Here is a 23,141-nt window from a genome sequence, read left to right as displayed (position 1 = left end):
GGATGGAGATCCAGAGCAAGAATCTAATGCCTCCAAAGATCTATTTCCTCTCCTTTCATCAGGTATCTCCTACCTTTATAAGCTTTCTCCCAGTGTCTATCAGAGCACTCTTTTTGGCACCCAAAGACACCATTTGATATGGGGGGAAGCCTACAACATGTTTCAATTGCTGGAGGAATCACTTTATGGTGGAAGGATAAAATCCCAACAATGCAGTTATCCACGGGAGGGTCATTTGATCACAGTTTAGAATATATATATATATATATGTAAAGAAGATAAGAACAGTGAAGGAACATGGCAAGTATAGTCTGGGTTGGCAAGAAGTAGACCAGACCCTAGGACATACCAAGCAAATTCACTGGAAAGACATTAGGATTCACATCACAGGAGTTTCCTCTGGCTGAATGTTGACATCTCACCCTTAGCAGAAGACATCTGTTGAGTCTTTCTCTGTGCTCAGAGTGACACAAGCCATCCCATCCACAGTTAGCCACCAACATCAGTCAGTTGAATCCTGGCTGGAAGGGACTACTCCTACCTGTCATCTGTGGAAGTAACCCAAGGATCTAAAGTTGGATGAGAAGAATCCCTCTCATACTTAGATGAGCAAGCAGAACTGGGGCATTGGAAATGGTGATCTTTAATGTCCCTTTCCTATCTAAGCCATTCTATTATTCTGGTTCATGGTCCTCATAGCATGGGCATCACCTTCCCAAGAATAGGTTCACGTGGCTGAAGAAGTGCCCAACTCAACTCACAGAGTCTACCCAAAGGGCTTCAGAAATGGGACAGAGCCAACAAACCTTCCTCTCTCACAGCTAATCCCTGCTGTCATCAGAGCAGAAGATGAAGGCATGCTGCACAAGAGAAGAGGGCATTCCAGCTTCTTCCACCACGGAGGGCTTTCTCTCATTTGCTGCCTTTCCCCCCAGCTCAGCTCTGTGGAGCCAGAGCAGCTCCCCACTCCCAGCCCCAAGCAGCATTATTTTATTGCTTTTCTTTTCCTGTTTGCCAATGGAGGAGCGTGTTTGAACAAGGCATTTGCTTTGTAGACAACATACAAGGAGCTGGGAGCAGCTTTCTGACCAGGGCCGACTGCTTGCTGGCTTCTCCAGCAGCCTGTCCTGCATCATCCCATGCCAGTGTGGTTTCCCTTACTCAGAAAGCCAATGTGCTCCTGGATGGCCCTCCACGTGGCATCAAGAAAGGCTGCCTGCTGTCCTATGCCACTCCTGCTGTCTTACACATGAGTACCATCCATAGACAGTGCAGCAGGGGAGAGAAAATTCCACCTTGTTCCACCTCCTGGGAAATTTCAGTCCATGGAGGTCTTTAACTCACACTAATGCTGATAGCTTTCCATTGCAGAACTCAAAGACCAGTCTCAGCAACCCACGCTCAGCTCCATAGTGGTGTGCAAAGTACCTGAGATGTCCACAAAGGGAATGAGAACAACATCCTCCTGGCACAGCATCAGCCTGGGGCCCCCTAGGCTTCTACGCTGGTCCTGTCGATATCAGAGATCACTGCAACTGAATTTTACCTCTAAATTTTTGGTGTAGGGGTCTGGGAGATGAATCTTGGGATCAGGATCTTGCCCAGTGCTCAGCTGGAACCCATCCACCAGGAACTAAAACCTTCTTTTATACCCCTTAGATAAGTTTTTATGGAGAGAGTGGTGAGGTGCTGGAACAGCTGCCCAGAGAGGCTGTGATGCCCCGTCCATCCCTGGAGGTGTTCAAGGCCAGGTTGGATGGGGCCCTGGGCAGCCTGGGCTGCTATGAAATGTGGAGGTTGGTGGCCCTGCGTGTGGTGGGGGGTTGGAGCTTCACGATCCTTGAGGTCCCTTCCAATCCTGGCCACTCTGTGATTCTGTGTTCCTTGCTGACTTACCCACAGGACTTCATCAAAAACATCCGTATTTAAGCCAAGCTCACACCTTGCCTTGCTTTCCTTCCATTATTTTTTGGTGAGGAAAATGGGTCCCTTTAGCATCCCTAGGCCATCTAGCTCTGCTTGGGCATGGCAGAGCCACTCCACTTTCCTTGGGTGTGATTTCCCCAGCAGGGTGGGGAGGGCAGCTGTAAGAAATATTTAGAAAGGAGCCAAGCAACCTAGGTGTGTCTTTAGTAACTTAGATGTCCCTTAGTCACAGGCTCACACAGGTGGGAATGGCAGCAGGGTGACTCCGGGGTCACGTCTTCATCACTATCACTTTCACCTGCTTTTGAGAAGCTCCTGGTCGACTACAGTTAAAATGATAAAAGAATAAAATAACGAGAGAAAGTGGTTCCCTGGATTAAGGGAAAGTAAAGCAAACATGGAGCCTTCTTCAGTGACAGTCCCCATATGCACCACGTGCAGTGTCATAGGGAAAGTGGCTTCCTGGTGAGCCTGGGAAGCATGGCAGGAGCTGGCTGAGGCTCTGGTGGGAAAGCAGGGGGCTTCTTGTTCTCTTTGAGCCAGGAGTTTGTGCTTTCCCTGTGATGACACCAGCAGCTGCTGCAGACCTGGTCATAATAGTTAAAAATAAGCATCCTGGAAAAAAAAAAAAACAAAAAACCAAAGAAAAAAAAAAACAACAAACCAAGAACATAAAATAGAGATGCTACTGTTAATGCATAGGAGTGTTGGTAATTATAATTAATTACTATCACTCAGTTATTCACTGCAGTGTGCTTGGTAACCACCCAAACTCCAGATCTGAGCTGTAAATACGCCAGGCTGACTGCAGCCATGGAAGATGTGGCTGTCCTGGCGTGTCTGGGTCCATCCCCAGCCCTGAGGCCATGGGGCAGGAACAAGCCTTTGGAATTATCCATGGAATTACCCATGGAATTATCCTCCTCTGCTTGCCAAAATGGGGCTGCCATATCCAGCTCACCTGCTGAGAAGGGCTCATAGAATCATTAAGGTTGGAAAAGATCTGATGGATCCCCAAGTCCAAGTTCAACCCATTCACCACGACCACTGACCACGTCCTGCTATTTTGGAGATGGAATGTCTCCTAATATCCAACCTGACCCTCACCTGGGGCAGCCTGAGGCCATCATCACCTCTTATCCTGTTGCTATCACCAACCCCCGCCTCACTCCAACCTCCTTCCAGGGAGTTGTACATAGCAGTAAGGTCTCCCCTGAGCCTCCTTCCTGTTCTCCAGACTGACCCATCCCATTCCCTCAGCCTCTCCCCATAAAAGCTGTGCTCCAAACCCCTCTTAGCCCTGTTGTTCTTCTCTGAGGCCCTGGAGTTGTCCGATATCTTCCTCGTAATGAAGGACCCAACACTGAATGCAGCACTGTGCAAGCTCCCGAACCACGTCTCAGTATTAGCTGGGTGAGTGCTAATAATTTAACAGCGAGGATAATTGGTGTCTGAACCCTGGAACTATTTAATTTGCTGGGATAGACACAGCCCCAGGGCCCCTTCTGCAGCTCGACCTGGGAAAGCATCCCAGTGGCTTGAAAGCACTCGAGCAGGTGTGAAATGTTTTCCTGGGTTGGGATGAAGGGTTTGGTCCAGAGCCGAAGCCTTGGTGGGGAAAATGTTGTGCCAGGAACCCCAGAAGGCCAGTCCTGACACATGCTGTACTCAGTGGCCAAAGCCAGGCTGGATTTTCCATAAAGGCTGCACCCTGGGGCCAAACCCAAGAGAGATGCTTATCTACCCCTGCGTGCCCCCACATGCATGGGCTGAAGGCAGAGCTCACAAACACGATGTTGGGGAACACTGGAGCTGAGCAGGAAAGCTGAAGCTTCACCTCTGCTGGGGTCTGGATGTGCAGGACCAGCTGGTTGGTGTGGATTTCTCCCTGCACTGGTCAAGCTTGCAATGCTGAAAGATGCAAAGGGTGATGTATCACACAGCATGGGGGACTTGTGGCCATGTCAAGAGCTGTTTAGATCCCTCCCTCCACCACTTACTTCGAGTGGAACAGACATCCTTCCCATGAAGTATTCTCCAATAGGATTTGAACCCAAAACCAGGCATAAAGATGCTTCAATCAGCTCACCAGCCCTGTGCTGGATGGCATTCAAGTTGTGCCCACCCAGCCCCAACCAAGAGACCACAGCTGTTATCTCCAGGAATTTACCACCCCAGTTTACATCTTTGATTTTGAAATTATCTTTCCATAGAGAAGCAGGAGGACTCCTCAGAGGTGGATGCATCTCAGCTCAGAGTTCCTGCACCATACTCTCTGCTCCACCTGCTGCAAACACACACACTATACCAAATGCAGTGACTACAGGCTGTTCTTTACCCTGCCATCAGCCCCCAAGCCAGAATCTTCCTCTCTACAGTGCAACCATATGTGGGCAATCCCCACAAAAAAGCAAATCTGGGAAATCTGCCTCTTGTTATAAAGCAAACCTCATTGCCTCAGAAAGCCCCAGACCTTTTGCTGCAATTTCAGGTGGGAGCTGAGGGGTCTTGTGCCATCAGGTCTTGCAGAGGGCTCCATCCCTCAGTGCAGGCAATATTAGGGGCACTCACTTGAAGGGCACTTCTCCCCTTCTAAACCCTTCTATGGGTTTAATCTAATTCCAATCATGATGTCATGAGGAACTGGAAGAGCACAGACAGGCAGGAAGGGATGACGCATTCAGATAGGGCAGCTTGGGGCTGTTTGCCATCCTGGTTTGGAAACAGAATAGGAGCAGAAACATACCTGGAGATCCAGTCACCCTAAATGCTCTGCTCTGGAAAACCCACAGCTCTGGCTTAGAAGGAGGATGGCAGGGCAGAGAGAAAACTTTTGGGGGCAGGAAGAGGCAAGCATTGTATTTAGCCACAGCTTTGGCACCTTATGATGGAGAAACATTGCCAGATCTTCAAATGATGGTGATGAGATGGGGTTGTAAGCATCCCCTAGGACCACACAGCTTATAGGAGGCCCCAGGAAGGGGACAGCCTGAGGTGCACCCATCCAGGCCTCTTGCAGCATGGCTTCTTTTCCACGAGCATGGCTGGAGAAGAAGCAGGACACCTTCACTAGCATCTTGGTGGAGCAACAAGTGGCCAGAGACCAGAGAAAGAGAAATCAGCCCCTCAAACAACCACCCCGCATCTGCTGAGGGCTGGCTAATGAGTACAAATGGCTAACGAGCCCAAACAGCCGCCTCATGCCCCAACAAGGGGGGGGGGGGGGGGGATCTTTAGCATTTCACACATCCCTGTGACGTTGAATGATGGCCTCCCAAACACTGCTCGGGCAGCCCCTGGTCCCACGGCAAACGGCACGGAGATGAATGACCGCCGAGGGGATGTGGCAACGCAGTCATTTTTCATCTGCAGCACTGCTTAACCTTTCGTGGGCAAATCCTATTTCCCCGACGCTGGCTGGGCGCCGTACCTGCATTAAGTATTGCCGGGTCAGGGAGGGGCAGCTGTGATTTATGCCCTCTCCCCGCTAATCGGATTGCGGGGCAGGCAGATATTGATGGGTGCCTGCCTTTGATCCATGGCTCTCGTGAGCCTTCATTCAATTACTGCCCCGCAGAATGCAATTAGCAGGGCCGCAAAGCCACGTGGGGCTCATAATCACAGCACGCAGCAAAGATGAAGGGGCTGTCACCAGCTGCTGGATCCCACCTGGGGGTCGGACATGCTGCCACACATCAGGACAAAACACTGGGGAAGCATGGAGGAGGGATGAAGAAAAGCCCTGCTTCCTCCCAACAGTCCCATCCTATTTCTTCCCTCCCCGCACTCTTACCTTCCTCACCATCCATCTTGCACCTTTTTTGCCATTGTGACTCCCAAGCCAGGGTACCCCCCACCTGACCCACTTTTACCTTCCAAATCCAATGCATCCTCCTCCCACATCTTCCCATTTGCTCCTCTTGGAGTTCACCCATTCCTATTGCCAGCTGCTCTCACACCCACTCCAAACACAGGTCACACTATCACCACCCCCATCTGCCCTTCTCCCTTCTCACATTTCTTTTATCTGCTCCAACAGCCTCCACCTGAGCTCTCCAGGTGTGTGATGACAGCAGTTTCTACCAGATTTCACCTTCCATTTTTGCTCTGAACTCTTCAGTCTTGAAAACTTTAAATCCTTGGAGAGCAGCCCTTCTGGCTCAGCATCCCTCTGCCTATCTTGCTCTTATGGGTAAGAAGTCTCATAAAGTTGGCCATATTCTCTCATCCATCCAAAAATGCCCAACCTGCCCAAAATGTGTTGTTTCACGCCAGAAGAAATTCAGCAGAACATCATCAGCACCCAACAGGGATCGTGGTGGTGTCAGCTGGGAAGAGCTGAACAATCCCACTGAGCAGCATGAAGGCAGGAGGATGAGATGGGTGCAAAGCACTTGGTCATGCACCAAGACAAGAGCCTTCAGTTTAAAATGATCAACTGGAAGGAGTGGTTGGGCACTGGCACTGGCTGCCCTGGTGGTGGAATCACCATCCCTGGAGGTGTTCAAGGACCATGGAGATGGGGCACCTGGGGTTATGATTTAGTGGGCATGGTGGGATTTGCTGGGGTTGGGTTTGGGGATCTTAGAGGTCTTTTCTAAAATGAGTGTCCAGCCATTAAACCCATCACCACCATGCTCACTAAACCACGTCTCTCAGTGCCAGGAGTTGAAGAGCTGATACAAAAGGAAGAAATTGGTTACCAACAGCAGCAGGATGCAGGATGGAGACCTCTAAGCACCTGAAAAGTGAGATGCTGGATGGCCTCCAAATAGGTGTCCTGGGACAAAAACTCCTCATTCATTAACGTGGAGATTTAAACCTGCATGGTATCAATTTAACAGCACAGGACCTGATGTGATCAATCCAAGCTTCGAGAAGCAGACACTCAGAAGAGGTTTTGAGGTCTGATGGGAGCCCAGGTGTTTTGGGCAGTGTTCCCAACACGTGACCTGCATCTGGTGAGATGGGGAATTCAGGGCCACCCCTACCTGGTCCCACATCGACCTGGGGCTTGGCTGTGAAGCATTTGGCTCCTTAGCAGCCTCCAGCCTCTGCTCAGACTCGGAGTTCACTTATCATCCAACAAGGTTTTCTTTCCTGTTGCCTTTTGTTGGAGTTCTCCAAAGAGCTGATTCCCAAATCCACAAGCAACCACAAGCAGGAAGGTTTTGTTACTCCTTATTTTTCATCAAGGCAGGCGAGACAAACACTTTTCAGCAGATATTTCTGCGCTCTTGTTTCCTCCTGTCTCTGTCCCTTCTTGCCTTCACCTCGGTTTACCTCTTCACCTCCTTCCTTGATGAGGTTGGCTGAGGTTACAGGAAAGCAAGGTTGTCAGATAAGCCTGTCTCCATCCAGCCATGGGATTTTCCTCTTCCAGGCAGTCCCAGGATGAGGCAGAACACAGACTGAATGAGTTGGACTCCATCATCCTTATGGGTCCTTTTCAACTTGGGATATTCTATGATGCCTGCACCAAGCTGTGGGTTTGCTGTCTCACCGTGGCCAACCACACTGAAGGTTGATGCAAAGAGGAGAGAGGCAGTGAGAGAGAACACAGCAGGGCACAAATGGGTGCTCAGGTTGGATACTAAGAAAAGCTGTGTTGGGAGGGTAGTGCAGCCTTGGGACAGGCAACCAGCAAGGTAAGAGATGTCCATCCATGGAGGTTTCCAAGACTTGGTCACATAAAGCCCTGGCTATCCTGCTCTAGCAACAGTCTTGCTTTAAGCAGAAATCCCATTGTATTGGAGAAGGCAAGAGCACCAGTACTGCAAGGTCCAAATGTGTTAAAGGTGTGCTGGAGCAGACCCCATGAAGCAAAATGGTGATGGCAACAGCCCAACCTGACATGGTGCTTTTACAGGAAAAGCAAAGCACTGAGCCACTGCTGGAGACGTTAAATCCCAGTTACAGAAGTGCAGCATCCCAAAGACGTCAAACTGAGAAACACCATTCTCTTATTTTAAGAGATGCTTACCAGGACTTCGCATTGAGGTTCCACCTGAACCTGCCATTGGATTGGAACCTACTTCCAGAAAGGAGCCCCCCAAATCCTTTCCTCCTGCATCATCTCCTGGGTCCTTCTTGTGTTCCTCCCCATTGCCTGCAGTGGGGCAGGTGTGCAGTGTCACCCAGCACATGGAGATGCCCCATGGAAGCTGAGCCCCTGGGAGCTCCGTGCTGAGATTTCCCAGCTTGCTGGTTTTTAATTAGAGTGTGTCACGTTGATTTGGTATCACTTTAATTTCCAATGTGCCGTGGGGTCAAACATCTTGCACATCCCAGTGCCGAGGCTGGGAGTTACGTGAGGAATCTAATATCTTAATGTGGTTAGGGCCAGAAAAAAGAAACAAAACCCACTAATATAATCGTCGTATTGCAAAGGATGATAAATACCATCTTAGAAAATATGCAATGTGAGCAGGCAAAAAGGTTCCCCGTGGAAAGCTAATGCAATCCCCTCTGCCTTGATGAAGTGCCTATTATCTTTGCTCCGCCCTCCAAATCTTAATTCCTGCTCAGGATTACTTCCCCCATATTTGCAGACATAGATGCGATCAATGAGAGCAAAATGCACGTTCCTTGAAGGTGGCTACTCAACACTTGAGTGTAATCATGCTTGTTTATGCAGGAAACCAATTAAAATAGCCACAGAATTAGGCAAAGATTGGCTTTAGCCCCCAGCATGCCAATGTGATGTGGAGTGTGGGACTCAGTGGGGTGGTTTTCCCAGGGCAGACCATACAAACAGGCAGCAAACCTCCTCCAGGTGCACAAAGGGATGCTGAATTACACAATATGGGATTTTTTTGCTGCAAGAGATGAAGGCAAAGGCAGTGCCTTTGCAGCAGTAACACAGCCACGTAAGCACAGGCACTTATTTAAACAGTTATATGCTGTATTGTTTAATGGAAGTTACAATAGGATAAATGTACAGTCGAAGTCAACATGCTAATTTCTAACGCAATTTAACCTGTAAACCATGCAGTCCGTTTTTCAATCGGTCAGTTTTTCTTTGTTTGTAATCAGTAGCTCTGCTAGTGAGTTTTAAGGAAAAAACAAAAAAAGTTCCCTTTAAAGTTAAACCTAATTTACTAATTTTTCCCCTTATTGTGCAACAACTTGTGCAAAAAAAGCTGTCTTCACCACATCATTAGTTTACAAAATCACGCTCCTCCCCCTCAAAAAGGCAACAACACAAGCAGCCAGGAGGCACTGAGGGATGGGATGGAGACTGGAGTTGGGATAGGGGTGGGGTTGGAGATGGGAACTGGGATGGAGATGGGAGTTGGGGTTGGGATTGGGACGGAGATTGGTGTTGAGGTTGGGATGGTGGTGGGGGTGGGGACTGGGATGGTGATGGGGGTTGGGATGGCAGTGGGGATTGGGGTTGGTGTTGGGATGATGATGGGTGTTGGAGTTGGGATGGTGGTGGTGGGGACGGTTGTTGGGATGAGGATGGGGATTGGGGTTGGGATTGGGATGGCAATGGGAGTTGGAATCATAATGGGGATTGGGGTTGGTATTGGGATGATGATGGGGATTGTTTTTTGGGACTGGGATGGTGATGGGGATTGGGAAGGTGATGGGGATTGGGATGGTGATGGGGATTGGGATGGCAATGGGGATTGGGATGGCAATGGGGATTGGGAAAATGATGGGGATTGGGACTGTGATGGGGATTGGGATGGAGATGGGGATTGGGAAGGTGATGGGAATTGGGATGGCGATGGGGTATGGGGTTGGTGTTGGGACTGGGATGGTGGTGGGGACTGTGGTTGGGATAAGGATGGGGATTAGGATGGCAATGGGGACTGGGGATGCAATTGAGACAGCAGTGGGGATTGGGGTTGGGATTGTAACGGAGATTGGGATAGAGATGGAGGAGGGAGTGTTCAAAGCTGTTCCCTTTACGATTTGCTCTGCAGCTTGGTGCCTTAGAGGTGCCCCAAAAAACTATTCCAAGGAGGTTTTAAGGAAAATAAGAGAAGTGAATGCTTCTCAGGAAGGCAAGCTTTGTTTTTCTTCGTTTTTCTTCTTTTTTTTTTCTTCTTTTTTTTTTTTTTTCTTTTCTAATCCAATGGTGCTGAATTGTTTGCCAAGCTACAGGGAGAGGGAGGCTCACCCACTCCTTACTACAGCCATTGCTTTAAAACCTAAGGAATGACCAACGTATGTACATGGATGTGTTAATAGCAGCATTATTTGTTCTGGGGATTGCAAACTGATGGTTACAGCAGCGGGTTCAGCTCCTACCTCCCCCCAGATCACAAATTTATAGCAACAACCTTTCCCTCATAAGCAATACCATCCGTATCAGAGGATACCAGTCATTAGTAAGCGATTTAGAGGGGACTTTAAACGTCTTCCAGGGATTTTTAAGCAGTCTGTTTAAAAGATTAATTTTATTTTGAAGGGATGGATGTGCATCTCTCGGAACAAAAAGTTAATTAGGACCAGAGCACCAAAATTCCATTTTTCATGCCCGTGATGTGACTTGTGGTTAGGTGCTTGACCTCCCAAAATCAGAAACTCCCTGAATCTGATGGGGCTGGGCTGAGCTTTCCCAGCAGCACATCCCAGTTGCCAGCCCCACTCCCTGGAGCAGAGCTCACCCTGAGCCACAGCCACTCTGGGATACTTAATGCAATGCAGGAGCTGCTCCTTGGGGATAAAAAAAAAAACAGATTCCAAACCAGGAGCCGGCTGCTTTCCCCAGCTCATGGGGGTGATGCTGCCTGGTCCTGCTCTCTTCTCCCTGCTGGAGGAAAATCCTCAGTGTGCAAAAGGCACCTCCTCATCCAGCAGCGATGTCAGCGGCTGAGAAATGCTATTAGAAATTGGGTTTGACAGTCTATCCTCCCACTAATAAAAACTGGAAACACCAGAGTGCTCTATTTGTCATGCTTGCTGATGCTCTGTTATGCCGTTGCCAGCATCTGTAGCAGCGTGATTCTGAAGTGTTTTAAAGTGCTTGTGACTGGATGGCCCTTCACTGAGTGCCTCGTGCACTGAAACCTCCCTCCTCCTCCCGCCGTTGGGTTTTTGCTTCAATCTCTGAGCTCTGCTGCTCAAAGGATGCTCAAAGCAGATGGTCCCACCTGCTTCTGCCACCACGTGTCCCCTGTCACTTGTCCCTAGCTGGAGGGTCCCCTTGGGTGGATCACATCATACAGTCCCTTGCTGGCCACACAACTGTCATCCATCTGCTTCTTTTTTTTCCCATCCTTCTTGTATGTATTTCAAAGAAAGTATCCTTCAATCCTCTCAAAGAAAGGAGCCATAAAGCCAAGTTCCAGCTCTTCCCTGGTATTAATGGAAATAATGCACTGCTTGTGGTGGCTGGAGGTTGTGGTGATGGGAGAAAGCCCCACAAGCTCATTGCTAGCAATGTGCCTATTTCAGGGTTCATATACCCTTCCCAAAAGGGCTGAGGAACAAAGAAGGAAGGCGACATATCACTGCTTGGTGCATCCAGAGCTGGAGTGTGAATGGAGCCAAAAATACAAAGCCAGAAGTGCCCGTGGGCAGAAAGCAAAGAGCCCAAATGCCCCCTTCTGCAGCCTCAGCTGGGTGACACACAGACAAATCCTGCCCCTGTGCAGTTCAGGACCCTGCAATGGAGAGCTGAAGGGGAACAGAGCCCCACCAGGGCTTCAGAACCACCCAGCAGCTTCCACAAGTGGTCTGAGAGCCAACGGCCCCACGCATTTGAATGGTGTTAGAAAGGGCCCTGCCATTCACAATAAGGGTTTTGAATTCCCTTGAGCACAGCGTCAGGGTTTGGTAGTGGGGGAAGCGGCCGGATAAGCTTTCACCTGCGGTAAGGAGAGTCAAAAGGGGAATGAAAAGATAAGGGCAAAAGTCCCTTCTCTCTGTAACCTGAAGCCCGGGATTAACATCCTGTTGATAGCGTGACGTGGTCCTCAAAGACTGCCTTGATTTTGGCAGATGATGCACGGGTAGCTCCGGAGCACAGAGCAGAGTGGAGCTCTGTCATTCAGAGCCAGGCTGCTGGTGCACAATGCTACTCCAGGGGGGGAACCTCCTGCACCCCACGTTTGGGGGACGTCCCCATGTTGGAGGGATGTGCTGGAGGCACAGGGACGTGGCACCATGGCAGCAGGAAGGGAGGATGGGAGAGCAGAACTGCAAGTCAGCATGGAAAGGAAAAGCAAAGCAGTGTTGTACACTTCTCTCCTAGCACCCAGCCCATACTGGCCCCATAAGGCACCCCAGCTTCTCCTATGCAACGAGGCAGCTCTCGAAGGCCTTTTATACCCAGTGCAGGGCCTCAAGACACCACCAGGTCCCAGAAGAAAAGCTTGGGGTGCATCAGCTCTGAGCAATGCCACCACACACACCAAAGGGTCACAGCTCCCAGGAGCCACCTCCGAACCAGGGTGGGAATCAGCCCTTATGGGAAAAGGGCAGAGGGGCTGAGAAATCACTGCTTCTCCTCCTACACAAACCCAACATGCGTGCTGGCAAGGCAAGCTAAGGAGCGACCCTCCTTCTGAGGGGAGAGCCAATGACAAGAACCTGAAACCACAGCTCCTCCCTATGCTTCTCGTGATCCCTTGTTCTTCTGCAGCTGAATAACTTAACAAAAGGAAGTCAAACCAATTCTTTGAATTTGGCTTACAAAAAAAAAAAAAAAAAAAGAAAAAAAAAAAGAAAAAATTAAAAACCAAAAACCCAACCCACCCACACGCACACAAAAAACACCCAACCAACCCATCGTCTGGGTGTGAACTTCTCTCTCAGGCTTCAGGTTTTCCCGTTGCTTTGCAAACCCCTGAAAATAGGAGTTCAGAATGGTGACTGCTGACACCACCTCCTCTCCACCAGCAGCGTGCCACCTACCTGCCCCGGGATTATTTAACAATGTTTTGTCTTAACAGTGGGTTTCATCCATACTATACAGGCGAATACAAAAATACATCTGTTCTCTTTGAACAAGGATCCCAAGTCCAGGCGTGGGGAAGGCTGTGGGTCCCTCATGAGTGATGGCTGTTGATGAGGCCGCGGAGCTGCTTGGCCACTGTGTCTATCAGCTTCTGCTTGTCCCGCTCGTTCTTCCGAAACTGGGCAAAAACGTTGTTCTTCCGGCTCGTGTCCCTCATCCTGAAGCAGAGAACACAGAGGTTACAGTACATGCAGCGATGCTATGGGTGCACCAAGAGAAGCTCGTGGCTGGTAGAGCAAAGAGGAGATGGGCTGTAGATCTGTAGACCTGTAGATCTACAGACCATCGCCTTGGGTCTAGCCCCAAGCTTTATCCACCCCAAGGGCCCAACCACAGCTCGTGTCACCTGCCTCAAAGCCAAGGCACTGCACCAATCCTGAGCCCCTAACGCCTCTCATTCTTCCCTTCATAAAATCACAGAATGATCTGAGTTGGAAGGGACCCTTAAAGGCCATCTGGTCCAACTCCCTTCCAATGAATGGGGACACCTACAGCTCCACCAGATGCTCAGAGCTCCATCCAGAACGTTTTTACATGTTCCAATGTCCGTATGTGGTAAATGAGAGTGCTGTAATATTAGGAGGGTCGGGAAATTAAATAATTAGCACAAAATCCACAGCGTTAATGATTCTTTTTGACATGGTGCATTGCATGCGGCCAAGAGATGCAGCTTTTGGGGCAGCCGTAAAGTTTCGGACTCGTGGACTTAACTTTACATGATGTTCAAGGAAGGAATCCAACATTACTTCCTCCAGTTTACAAACCCCAGGGAGATTTGTATTTCTTTCAATTGCATCGGTCTCCATGAGGTCCTCAAGCTCAGGGCCAACAAGGCACAGTGCTGGGACAGGACCAGAGTAACACAGAACGACAGGGGTTGGAAGGGACCTCAGGGGATCATCAAGTCCAACTCCCAACACCGGGGCAGCTCCATTCCTCTCTGGCATGCAAAGCTTGGCATTCATGCACGTTTGCATTTGCAGATGCGTTTTGGGGGGCCAACATCTCATTGCATGGCTCAAGCAGGGTGTTGCTGGGGAGTGGAACCACCCCATAAAGGTCAACATCAGCAGAGCCTAAAGGCATTGGGCTCCAAGCACCCAGCCTGCTGGGCACTGCTCTCCATAATACCCTAATTTGTAACTGGTTTTCCTGGTAAATCAGATCTGGCAGAGGCAGATGGCTTTGGATGAGCCACACTGGCCTGTGTTTTTGGCTCTGGGTACCTCAATGAAGCATAGAGTGACCGGGACACAGAGATGATGGGCCCTGGAAGCACAGCAGTTTATCAGATCAGAAGGGTTTTGCGTTATCAGAGCACAAAACAAACCTCTTCAAGCTCATTTAACCTATTAAAAACAAATATCTACAATTTTCCGTGCTTCAGTCTTCATAAAAAGGAGCCAAAGGGAATCTGAAATGTTCCAAAAACCATCCAGCTTGGAACTGAAAACATGATAACAACCTCATCCCAAAGGCTAATTTGCTATAGTTATAAGTGCCCAAAGGCACAGGATTATAACTGAGCTGCTTTCCCAACAGTAACCAGATAGCTTGGAGCAATTTTATTCAGCAAAATAAGCTGGTGTGTTTTTTTTTGTTTTTTTTTTTTTTTTCTTCTTTTCTCTTCATGTAATTTTTTTTTTTTTAAACTGAAGCAGGTTGCCAGCTGCTCCCCTGCAAGAACCAGACAGAAAGAGGGGATTTTTGAGTCATACAGATTACAGGTACTGCGGCATCGGGAATTTTGGCAACCACCACCCTGCTGCAGGACATCACCCCTCCCTCAAACACCTTCCCATAGAGCTGAGAGCTCTCCATCTCCATCTCACAGGCTGTGCAGGGACATCAGATGTGCTGGAAGCAAACCTGCACCTTGAGAAACATCCACCTGTGGCCACCCCATGGGCAAAAAAGCATTGAGTTTCTTCTGCCCGGTGATACCCGTAAGTAAGGAAGGCCTGGCATCCTCTGCCTTAGCAGCCCCAAAATCTCACAGAACATGCTCAGGTGCAGATTTATTTCCATGAGATGTTTCTCAAGAACTGCACGTTTTATGCAAGGAAATCTTGGGGTGTACTGAGTGATTGGGAAGGAGTTGCAAGGAGAAAGCTGTGGGGTCGGGGTGACCAAGCACTGCTGGCAATGCACTGAACCCATCCCAAATGGGATGAGACAGGAGCTGCTGGTATCTCCCATGTGGATTTGGAGGCGCCATGCTGCTACCAGCCCCACTTCCCCAATGAGGAACATGCCTGCAGAACACAAAGTCCTGCAACAACTACGGGTGCGTGCTTCCCCACTGTGTGCAATGGGCATTTCCCACCTACACCCAACTGTCACTCAAGGTGAGAAGGATCTTTTCTATAGAGAAGAGGGTTACAAAACTGCTGGGTGCCAACCAGCTGCATTAGTGTTGCTGTCAGGGAGCAGGGCTGGGACGCAGCATGTTTACTCAGGGCTCATGCTGCTCGTAGAGCAAGAGCAAGCCTGTGCCCGTGTGTGCCTGCAGGGATGGAGCGGGGTCCAAAGGGTTTCTCCAAAGGGTGACGGTGTCAGCATGAGGGACTCCCAGCAGGTGGTTGGGTTGGGAGGGCAGCTTGGAGGCACGAGGCCATGGATGGAGAAACAGCCTTAAAAAAAGCCAGGTTTATCATAGACTCATAGGATTATAGGATGGCGAAGGCTGGAAGGGACTTCAAAGATCGTTTGGTTCCAACCTCCTGCCATAAGCAGGGTTGCCAACCTCCAGATCAGGCCGCCCATCCAACGTGGCCTTCAACACCTCAAGGGATGGGGCATCCACAGCCTCTGTGGGCCATGTGCTCCAGTGCCTCACCACCATTGTGGGGGTCAACACTGGGGTGCCATGTGCCAGCCCCATTCTTTTCCAGCCTTGGGCTACAAGAGCTGGAGAACGTGGTTCTAGATAGAGCTATGCATCCTAACACCAAGAACAGGTTGGAAATAGAGGCAGATCTTTAGGGGATCCACACTATTGTGCCTGCAGAGCCTCAGGATAGCTGAGGCTGGTTGTGTAATGCGGTCCCTCTGTGCTGGCCCAGGAATTAAAAGTAAGAGGAAGGGAAGGAGAGAGCTCAATGCTGTCCCCACCCCTGTCAACAAACACCGCCTTAAATAGAGCCAAGCTTTGTTTAAATTAATCTATAAGAGAAAAAAAAAAAAAGAAAAAAAAAAGCGAGGCAGTAAAAGCTCCTCTTTTAGTTCTAATTAGTGCATTTGAGACGATAGAGTTACCAGAGGGAACTGTTTCAAAGGCAGCTTGCATTTAGATCATTTAGTGCTCCATTTAAATCAAACAATAAAGTCACTGCAAGGTGAGGGTAAAAGCCCAAGCAAGCAGCATACTTACACTCGTGATATCCTATGGGAGATGTGTGATTAGGAAAAGAGATAATCATGAGAACAAGTTACACAACCCGGCTGCTTCGTGTCCAAACGTTCAGCTTTCTTTTTTTTTTCCACTTTATGGATAGCTCTGAATATACTGCACACTTTTGCACCATGGATGGAAGGCTGCAAATATACTGCAGATGATGCAACGTATTGCACGATGCACATATATAATATGGCTATGGTGTATAAAAGCATTCTGCACTGACACAGTGCTCCACTGCAGACCCTGGGTGCAGACTGACAGCCTTTGGATGCTGTGGGTTGATGTGAAATGAGCCAGGGAAGGGAGGAGGTGCGGTTGAGTGGACTGCAGACATCACAGACCCACATCCAAAGCCTCAAAGCACACCCAGTTTATGCTTCTAAAGGCTTCACCCCAACATCAAACTGGGCATCTTCTACTCTACGTGCAACAGAAGCAAGAGGTACTCTGAAAAACAATTCAAATTCTATCCAAGGATCTGATTTCACGTTAAACCAAACCAAAACCCAACCACCAGCCTGCTCATCCTGCCCACTCCTCCATGCCAGACCCAACCATGGAGTGAGCACAGAATGAGGAAATCAGGAATTATTCTTCTGGGCTTGTTACTTTGCTGGTGAGGTGTGATGGAAGCAAAGAGGGCAGAGCAGGGCTGATCCTCCTGGTGAGGATGAGTGACCTGGTGAGGAAGAGTGACTTGGTGGCACTTGTCTCTGACAGCAGGTACATGCTGGAGGGGTTACCAGAGCAGTGAACCCCACTATTTGGGACTGAAGCCAACATGCTGCTTCCATGCCCGAGTTCACCATGTGGGTTGGGATTTTCCAAGTCTGGAATTATTAACTGTGAGCTGCTCAAAACGTGGACTGGGCTCAGAGGACTGCCAAACCCTCTTTGTGCTCCAGGGTGCATCTCACCTCTCCACAGAGGACACATGGAGATGACCATTGGGGTCAGCTGCTCCTCAGCACAGCTCCAGGGTTGGCTTGCACATTACCTCCTGGGGCAAGTCCAGGCTTCAATGAAACTGAGATTCACCCTTAGCAGAGAACATGGGTCCTGTCCTCTCTAAGAGCCTTGGAGCCACCTAAAGATATCCTTTCTGTCCCATAGCTGGGATTTTAGTGTACGACCCTCTTGATGGAACCAGAAAACAGAGCTATAAGTGCCTGCAGGCTGGCCATTTTCATATGATTTTGGGGGCTAGCTTGAGATGCTAGTGGAAGTCTGTCATAGAACGAGGAAAACCCTGCTTAAGAATATATAAAAATAAAAGTCCTTAACCAAATCAGTGCTTCTTGATAGAAAAACTGGAGCTTAGTGGGATAAAGAAGGACTTTGTCAGCACTCCCACTGCTCCGAAACCTTCATCTGGGGCTGAAAAGTCTAGGGGTGCCCCTTGCTGCACTCACTTCTCCAGCAGGACGAGGGCTGTGGTGGGGTTCACCCGGAGGTACTTGCAGGTGGGTTGCCCGTAGTCAGCCAGGTACGTCGACCAGTCCCACTGGATGAACAGATCCAGGAGCTGCAGGGAAGAAAAACAAACAAAAATGAGGTGGTGAGCAAGCAGGTGGCTTATCTGAATCATGGCAAAGGTCCTGAGCAGGTGGTGTTCATCAGAAAAGCCATGTTTTGCAGTCTTAACCTCCTTGAGCCATACTGCATGCCTGATGTGCTACCCTGCTGGAGGGTATGAAGACTGAGGCACCCCAAGAAAGTTGTGGGCAGAACCTGAAAAGAGATGCAGTGCTTCACCTCAGTGGGATTTGTGATTTCCAAGGCAGCAGACCTAAGGGAGAGTTCCCACATACCCCACACAGCAGTGGGCTCCCTTCTCTCCTTACCCATGACAACTTCCCATCCAATATGGCTGGGGATGCTGAGCCTTGTGGGAAGACACCAGCACATCTGGTGGTGCCATGGTGGTGGGGATGGGTTGGTGGTCGGATAGATGATCATAGAGGTGTTTTCCAACTTAAAGACAGAATCAAAGAATAGAATAACAGAACCACCAAGGTTGGAAACAACCTCCAAGATCATCCAGTCCAACCCACCACTAACACAACCCCACTAAACCATGTCCCTTAGTATACCAGGGGTGGTACTCGAGATACAGGAAGAGAATGAACTGAGACATTTACCTATGATTTTTCTTACTTCTCAGCAGACAGTGCAAGTCCCAGCTTTCTTAAGAAACGGTTTTCAAAAACCATGGTGCAGATGTGCTTAAATCTGCTTTTTAAGGTCGTAGCAGGGTCTGCTGCGATAGGACAAGGGGAAACGGTTACAAACATGAAGATGGGAGATTTAGATTGCATATGAGAAAGAAGTGTTTTACAATAAAGGCAGTGAGACACTGGAAGGTGTCCCAGAGAGGTGGTGGTGTCCCAAATTCCTCAAGATTAGGCTGCATGAGCACCTGATGGAGCTGTAGGTGTCCCTGATCACTGCAGGGAGTGGGACCAGATGGCCTTCGAGGGTCCTTTCCAACCCAAACTGTTGTATGAGCCTATGGTTCTACAACAGTGCCCGTGTTTTTGCATAATCATCACAGAATGGCCTGGGTTGAAAAGGACCACGATGATCATCCAGTTCCAACCCCCTGCTATGTGCAGGGTCACCAACCAGCAGACCAGGCTGCCCAGAGCCACATCCAGCCTGGCCTTGAATGCCTGCAGGGATGGGGCATCCACAGCCTCCTTGGGCAACCTGTTCCAGTGCCTCACCACCCTCTGTGGGAAAAACTTCCTCCTCATATCCAACCTCAACCTCCCCTGTCTCAGTTTGAAGCCGTTCCCCCTTATCCTATCGCTATCCACCCTCATAAACAGCCGTTCCCATTCCCATTTATGTGCCCCCTTCAAGTATTGGAAGGCCTTGGAGGGGAACGCACGGCTCATGACAAGCAGCCACAGTTCCCCCTGTCCCTGTGACCGCTCTATTGTGGCTCATGGCTGCCAAGTGCCGACGTCTTCATCGGCAGCAGCCGAGCGTCCCGGCGCCCGCCCCATAAGGAAGGGCCCCATGGTATTGTCTGCCCGTGGCCGTCCCCAGGCGAAGCGAGGGCCATAGAGGCCTCATTGTGCCCCCGCGTCTCCATGGTTTTCCTGAAGGCTCAGGCGCTGTTTAACAACACAACCCGCCCGGCAAAGAACGGGGATTTGGCTCCTCGAAGACCTCAAGGTACAAAACAAAAATGTGCAACAAGATTCTTTTTGACTATGTAGGTCAGGGCAAAGAAAAGAAGCTGTCGGGAACAATCCCCAGCGCTGGCGGGGGGGACGGATTAGCCGGGACCTTGGAGGGCTCTTCCAGCCCAACGTTTTGTGCTGCAGGTCAGCTACAAACCAGGGCTGCACATTGTTGGGAGTCTTTTTATCCAAAGGGCGCCCTAAAGCCGCAGCCCGGAGTATGATTTCATGTGCTCCTTCCACCCCACAGTGCTTCCAGCAGGTCTGTCCTGCACTGGGAATGGGTGTAGGATGCCCTGTAGGGCAATAAAAAAAGGGGTAGAAATAAGAAGGCGAAGGTTAGAAGTGGGTTAAGGAGAAAAAAGCACGAGGGGCTGTGATTAACAGCGTGCAAAGGTGCTGGTGAGGCTGCAACTCAAGTGCTGTATTCAGTTTTAGGCTCTTCACTACAACAGAGGTATCAAGGTACTGGAGTGCGTCCAGAGAAGGGCAGCAGAGCTGCGAGGGATCTGGAGCACGGATCTTATGGGTAGAGGCTGAGGGAATGAGATGGGACAGTCTGGAGAAGAGGAGGCTCAGGGGAGACCGCATGGCTCTGTAACTGCCTGAAGGAAGATGGAGCGAGGTGGGGGTTGGCCTCTGCTCCCAGGTAACAAGAAGACAAGAGGTGATAGCCAGGGGAGGGTCAGATTGGATATTAGGAGATATTTCTTCTCCAAAAGAGCTGTCAGGCACTGGCACAGACTGCAAAGGAAGGTGGTGGGGTCACCATCTCTGGAGGTGCCCAAGAACCGTGGAGATGTGGCACTGAGGGCCGTGGTCAGTAGGCATGATGGGATGGGTTAGGGATTGGGCTTGGGGATATTAGAGCTCTTTTCCAATCTGAATGATTCTTTGACTGTAAATAAGCACCATCCTAAACACAAACCCGCCCAGGCTGGACCTTGGAAGGGTACAAGCAGCACTGAGGGTGCCTGAGGCTGAGCATAGTGGGCACTGCAGGGCTCAGCCACAGGCACAGGTCGGAGCCAGGGGAGAAAGGTGCTGCAAGAGGGAGCTGTCTCTGGACGATTTATCTGTCACATAAATGTGGTTTTATTGCTTTTACTGTTTAAACTTTTCACCTCTGCTGCTAAATCTGAATGACACCAGGAAAAAAAAAGAAATTAGGAAAGGAGAAGAGCGTCTGCACGGCGGCGCTGGGCAGCTCCACGGCTGCAGCCGCCTTCCAGGGGAGATTCCAAATAAAATATGCAAATACCATTAATTCTTCAAACCAGAGTCTGCTTTTCAAGGCTATAAATCAAAGCTGACAGGGCGCACACTGGAGGAAAGGAAAAGAAGGGGGGGGGGAAAAAAAGGGAGCTTTTACTGTGGTGATAGGGAAATGCAATAACTGCGTGCTTAGCTGCAAGCCTGCAGCTGCAAAGAGTGCACATAGGAGAGCTGTCTGTGCTCAAGTTGTGTGTTTGCACGAATGCAGAAGTGGAGAATGGAAAGGTACAGGGAAAGGTACAGGAAAGCAGTCTGGTTTTATGCATTCACACACGTGTATATGTATATATATATATTTATATAAAACCCCAATGAACATGGCTGCACTGGGAATGGAAACTGCTGTCTGTGTCACCATGGGCTGTGCACAGACCTGGGAGGTGATGCACGGTGCCTAGAGCTGAAAACGGTGGCAGGGAAGGAAGATTCAAGGTGAAAAGTAATGCAGAGAATAGAGACTTATCCTATGGACAGTGGGAGGGTATCAAAGGGCTGAGCTGACACGGGACCATTTGGCCACAAGGACCTCTCCCCACCTCTTCCCTTGAAGACACAAAGGCCAGGAACCACTGCAGGACAGATGAACCTTCCTGCATCCCTGACTTCAAGCAATACCTGGCTCTGCTAACTTTTTCCTTTTCAGAACTGATGGCACAGCTATTTTCAATGCCTGCTGGGTGAGAGAGGCACATCCCGGTGTAAAAGTGCCATTGCTGCCTCTGCTCTTGTGGCTACATCTTCCTCTGTGTCTCAGCCCCTCTGCTTTTTAATATCCTGACTCCTTCAGGCTGAGTTCATGCTTAAACTGTTGGTATTTATGGAAATATATTTATAAAATAGCTGTTGCCAGAGGCAGGCTGGCACAAGACTCACAGCTACGCAGCAACCAGATGGTGTAAGGGAAACCAACCCGATCCCGAAGACGAACTCTCCCCTTGTTTCAAGGTCTACAGATGTCAGCTTGAAACCCTTCATCCAGTAAAAATACAACATCCTCCACACCAGTATCTCCTCCCTTTTCATCCCCTGTGATATTTACTCTCGGCAACACCAGAGAGCAAGAGGAAGGCTTGAATAGGGCTCTCCAGAGCATCTGCAGACCCACCACCACCAACGGATGAGAAGCATCACGTTGGCTCACAAGATGGGTGCAAAGCATGGTGCATTGCTACTGCTGTGTCTCCTGTAGAGCAACACCTGCCTGTAAAAACCCAAAGCATGGCAGGGGAGGAAAAGGGGAAGACGACTCATGACCATTGGTGACCACTTCATAGAATCACAGAATCATTAAGGTTGGAAGAGATCGCCCAAGGAGGTTGTGGATGCCCCATCCCTGGAGGCATTCAAGGCTAGGCTGGACGTGGCTCTGGGTCTGGTGACCCTGCACATAGCAGGGGGTTTGAAACTGGATGATCATTGTGGTCCTTTTTCAACCCAGGCCATTCTATGATTCTATAATCAAGCCCAACCATCAATCCATCCCCACCATCTCCACTAATCATGTCCTTACATGTTTATTGGATGCTGGTATCAGTTATAAAAGGCTCAATTATCACGTTCCCTTCCTTTCCTAATAACCTCCAAGTCTGATGCTCTTCTCCCAGCATCACTGTGCGCAGAATGAATAGCCTTGACCCAATGCATGTGGCAGGGGGGTTGGAGATTCACGATCCTTGAGGTCCCTTCCAACCCTGGCCATTCTATGATTCTGTAATGCCTTCTATAAAACAGCCATGCTTCAGCTTGCAAGAGATCACATCATTGCCTTATAATCCTAAATCTCTTCTTTAAAAAGTATATTTTGATGACCTGACACCACAGCTCCATTGATGAAAGGTGACAGCAAGAGGCTTGGGTCCTACCAGCATCGCAACTAAACCCGCCTGAATGAAGAGACAAGCTGCTCCCAGAGGGACCACAAAATACCCAGCTAAGAATATTGAATATTTCCATGAAAAGCAGAAGAAACCACTGGATCCAACCCAGTGCCAAGTCCCTGTTTGCCCATGCCCATGCACACAACCATCCCATGGCCGATCGCTCAGCCCCTGATGCCACCCAGTGGGGTGACTGCAGAGCACAAAGCCCAAGGAGCTTCCCACACCAGCAGCCACAGACAAGTCCATTCAAAATCATTTATTTTGGTGAGGTTGCCATTATGCCTCGTGGGAAAGTAATACTGAAAGCAGAAAGAAATACTCGACCCCACGGGGAGACATGGGTTTGGGCGAGAGCATCACGAAGAAGAAAAGGCACTGGGAATTGGAACATGAGGTTTTTTTGATTACTTGTGAAAGACACACAGGGTAAAACTGTGACCTAAATGAAAGCAACAGTAGATTTGTCACTGATTTCACTGGAAACTAAGCTGCTT

At 49.5% G+C, this 23,141-nt stretch overlaps 1 protein-coding gene across 3 annotated transcripts in view; it reads right to left on the bottom strand.

Annotated features, from left to right (window-relative positions):
* Positions 1-9,961: 9,961 nt before the first annotated feature.
* EXOC6B (exocyst complex component 6B) overlaps positions 9,962-23,141 on the bottom strand; it is a 246,665-nt gene continuing 233,485 nt past the window's right edge. For all 3 annotated transcript variants that reach the window (XM_048943630.1, XM_048943631.1, XM_048943632.1), the window contains 2 exons: positions 17,714-17,826; positions 9,962-13,059 (listed from right to left, as the gene is read on the bottom strand). In XM_048943630.1, the coding sequence (XP_048799587.1) occupies positions 12,933-13,059; positions 17,714-17,826 (240 nt within the window). In that variant the 3' untranslated portion in view covers positions 9,962-12,932. The remainder of the gene's footprint in view (positions 13,060-17,713; positions 17,827-23,141) is intronic.

Source organism: Lagopus muta, chromosome 4, assembly GCF_023343835.1.
Source record: "Lagopus muta isolate bLagMut1 chromosome 4, bLagMut1 primary, whole genome shotgun sequence".
NCBI classification, from domain to species: Eukaryota; Metazoa; Chordata; class Aves; order Galliformes; family Phasianidae; genus Lagopus; species Lagopus muta.
Note: the sequence above shows the minus strand (reverse complement) of the source record. Positions and strands in the feature narration are given on the sequence as shown.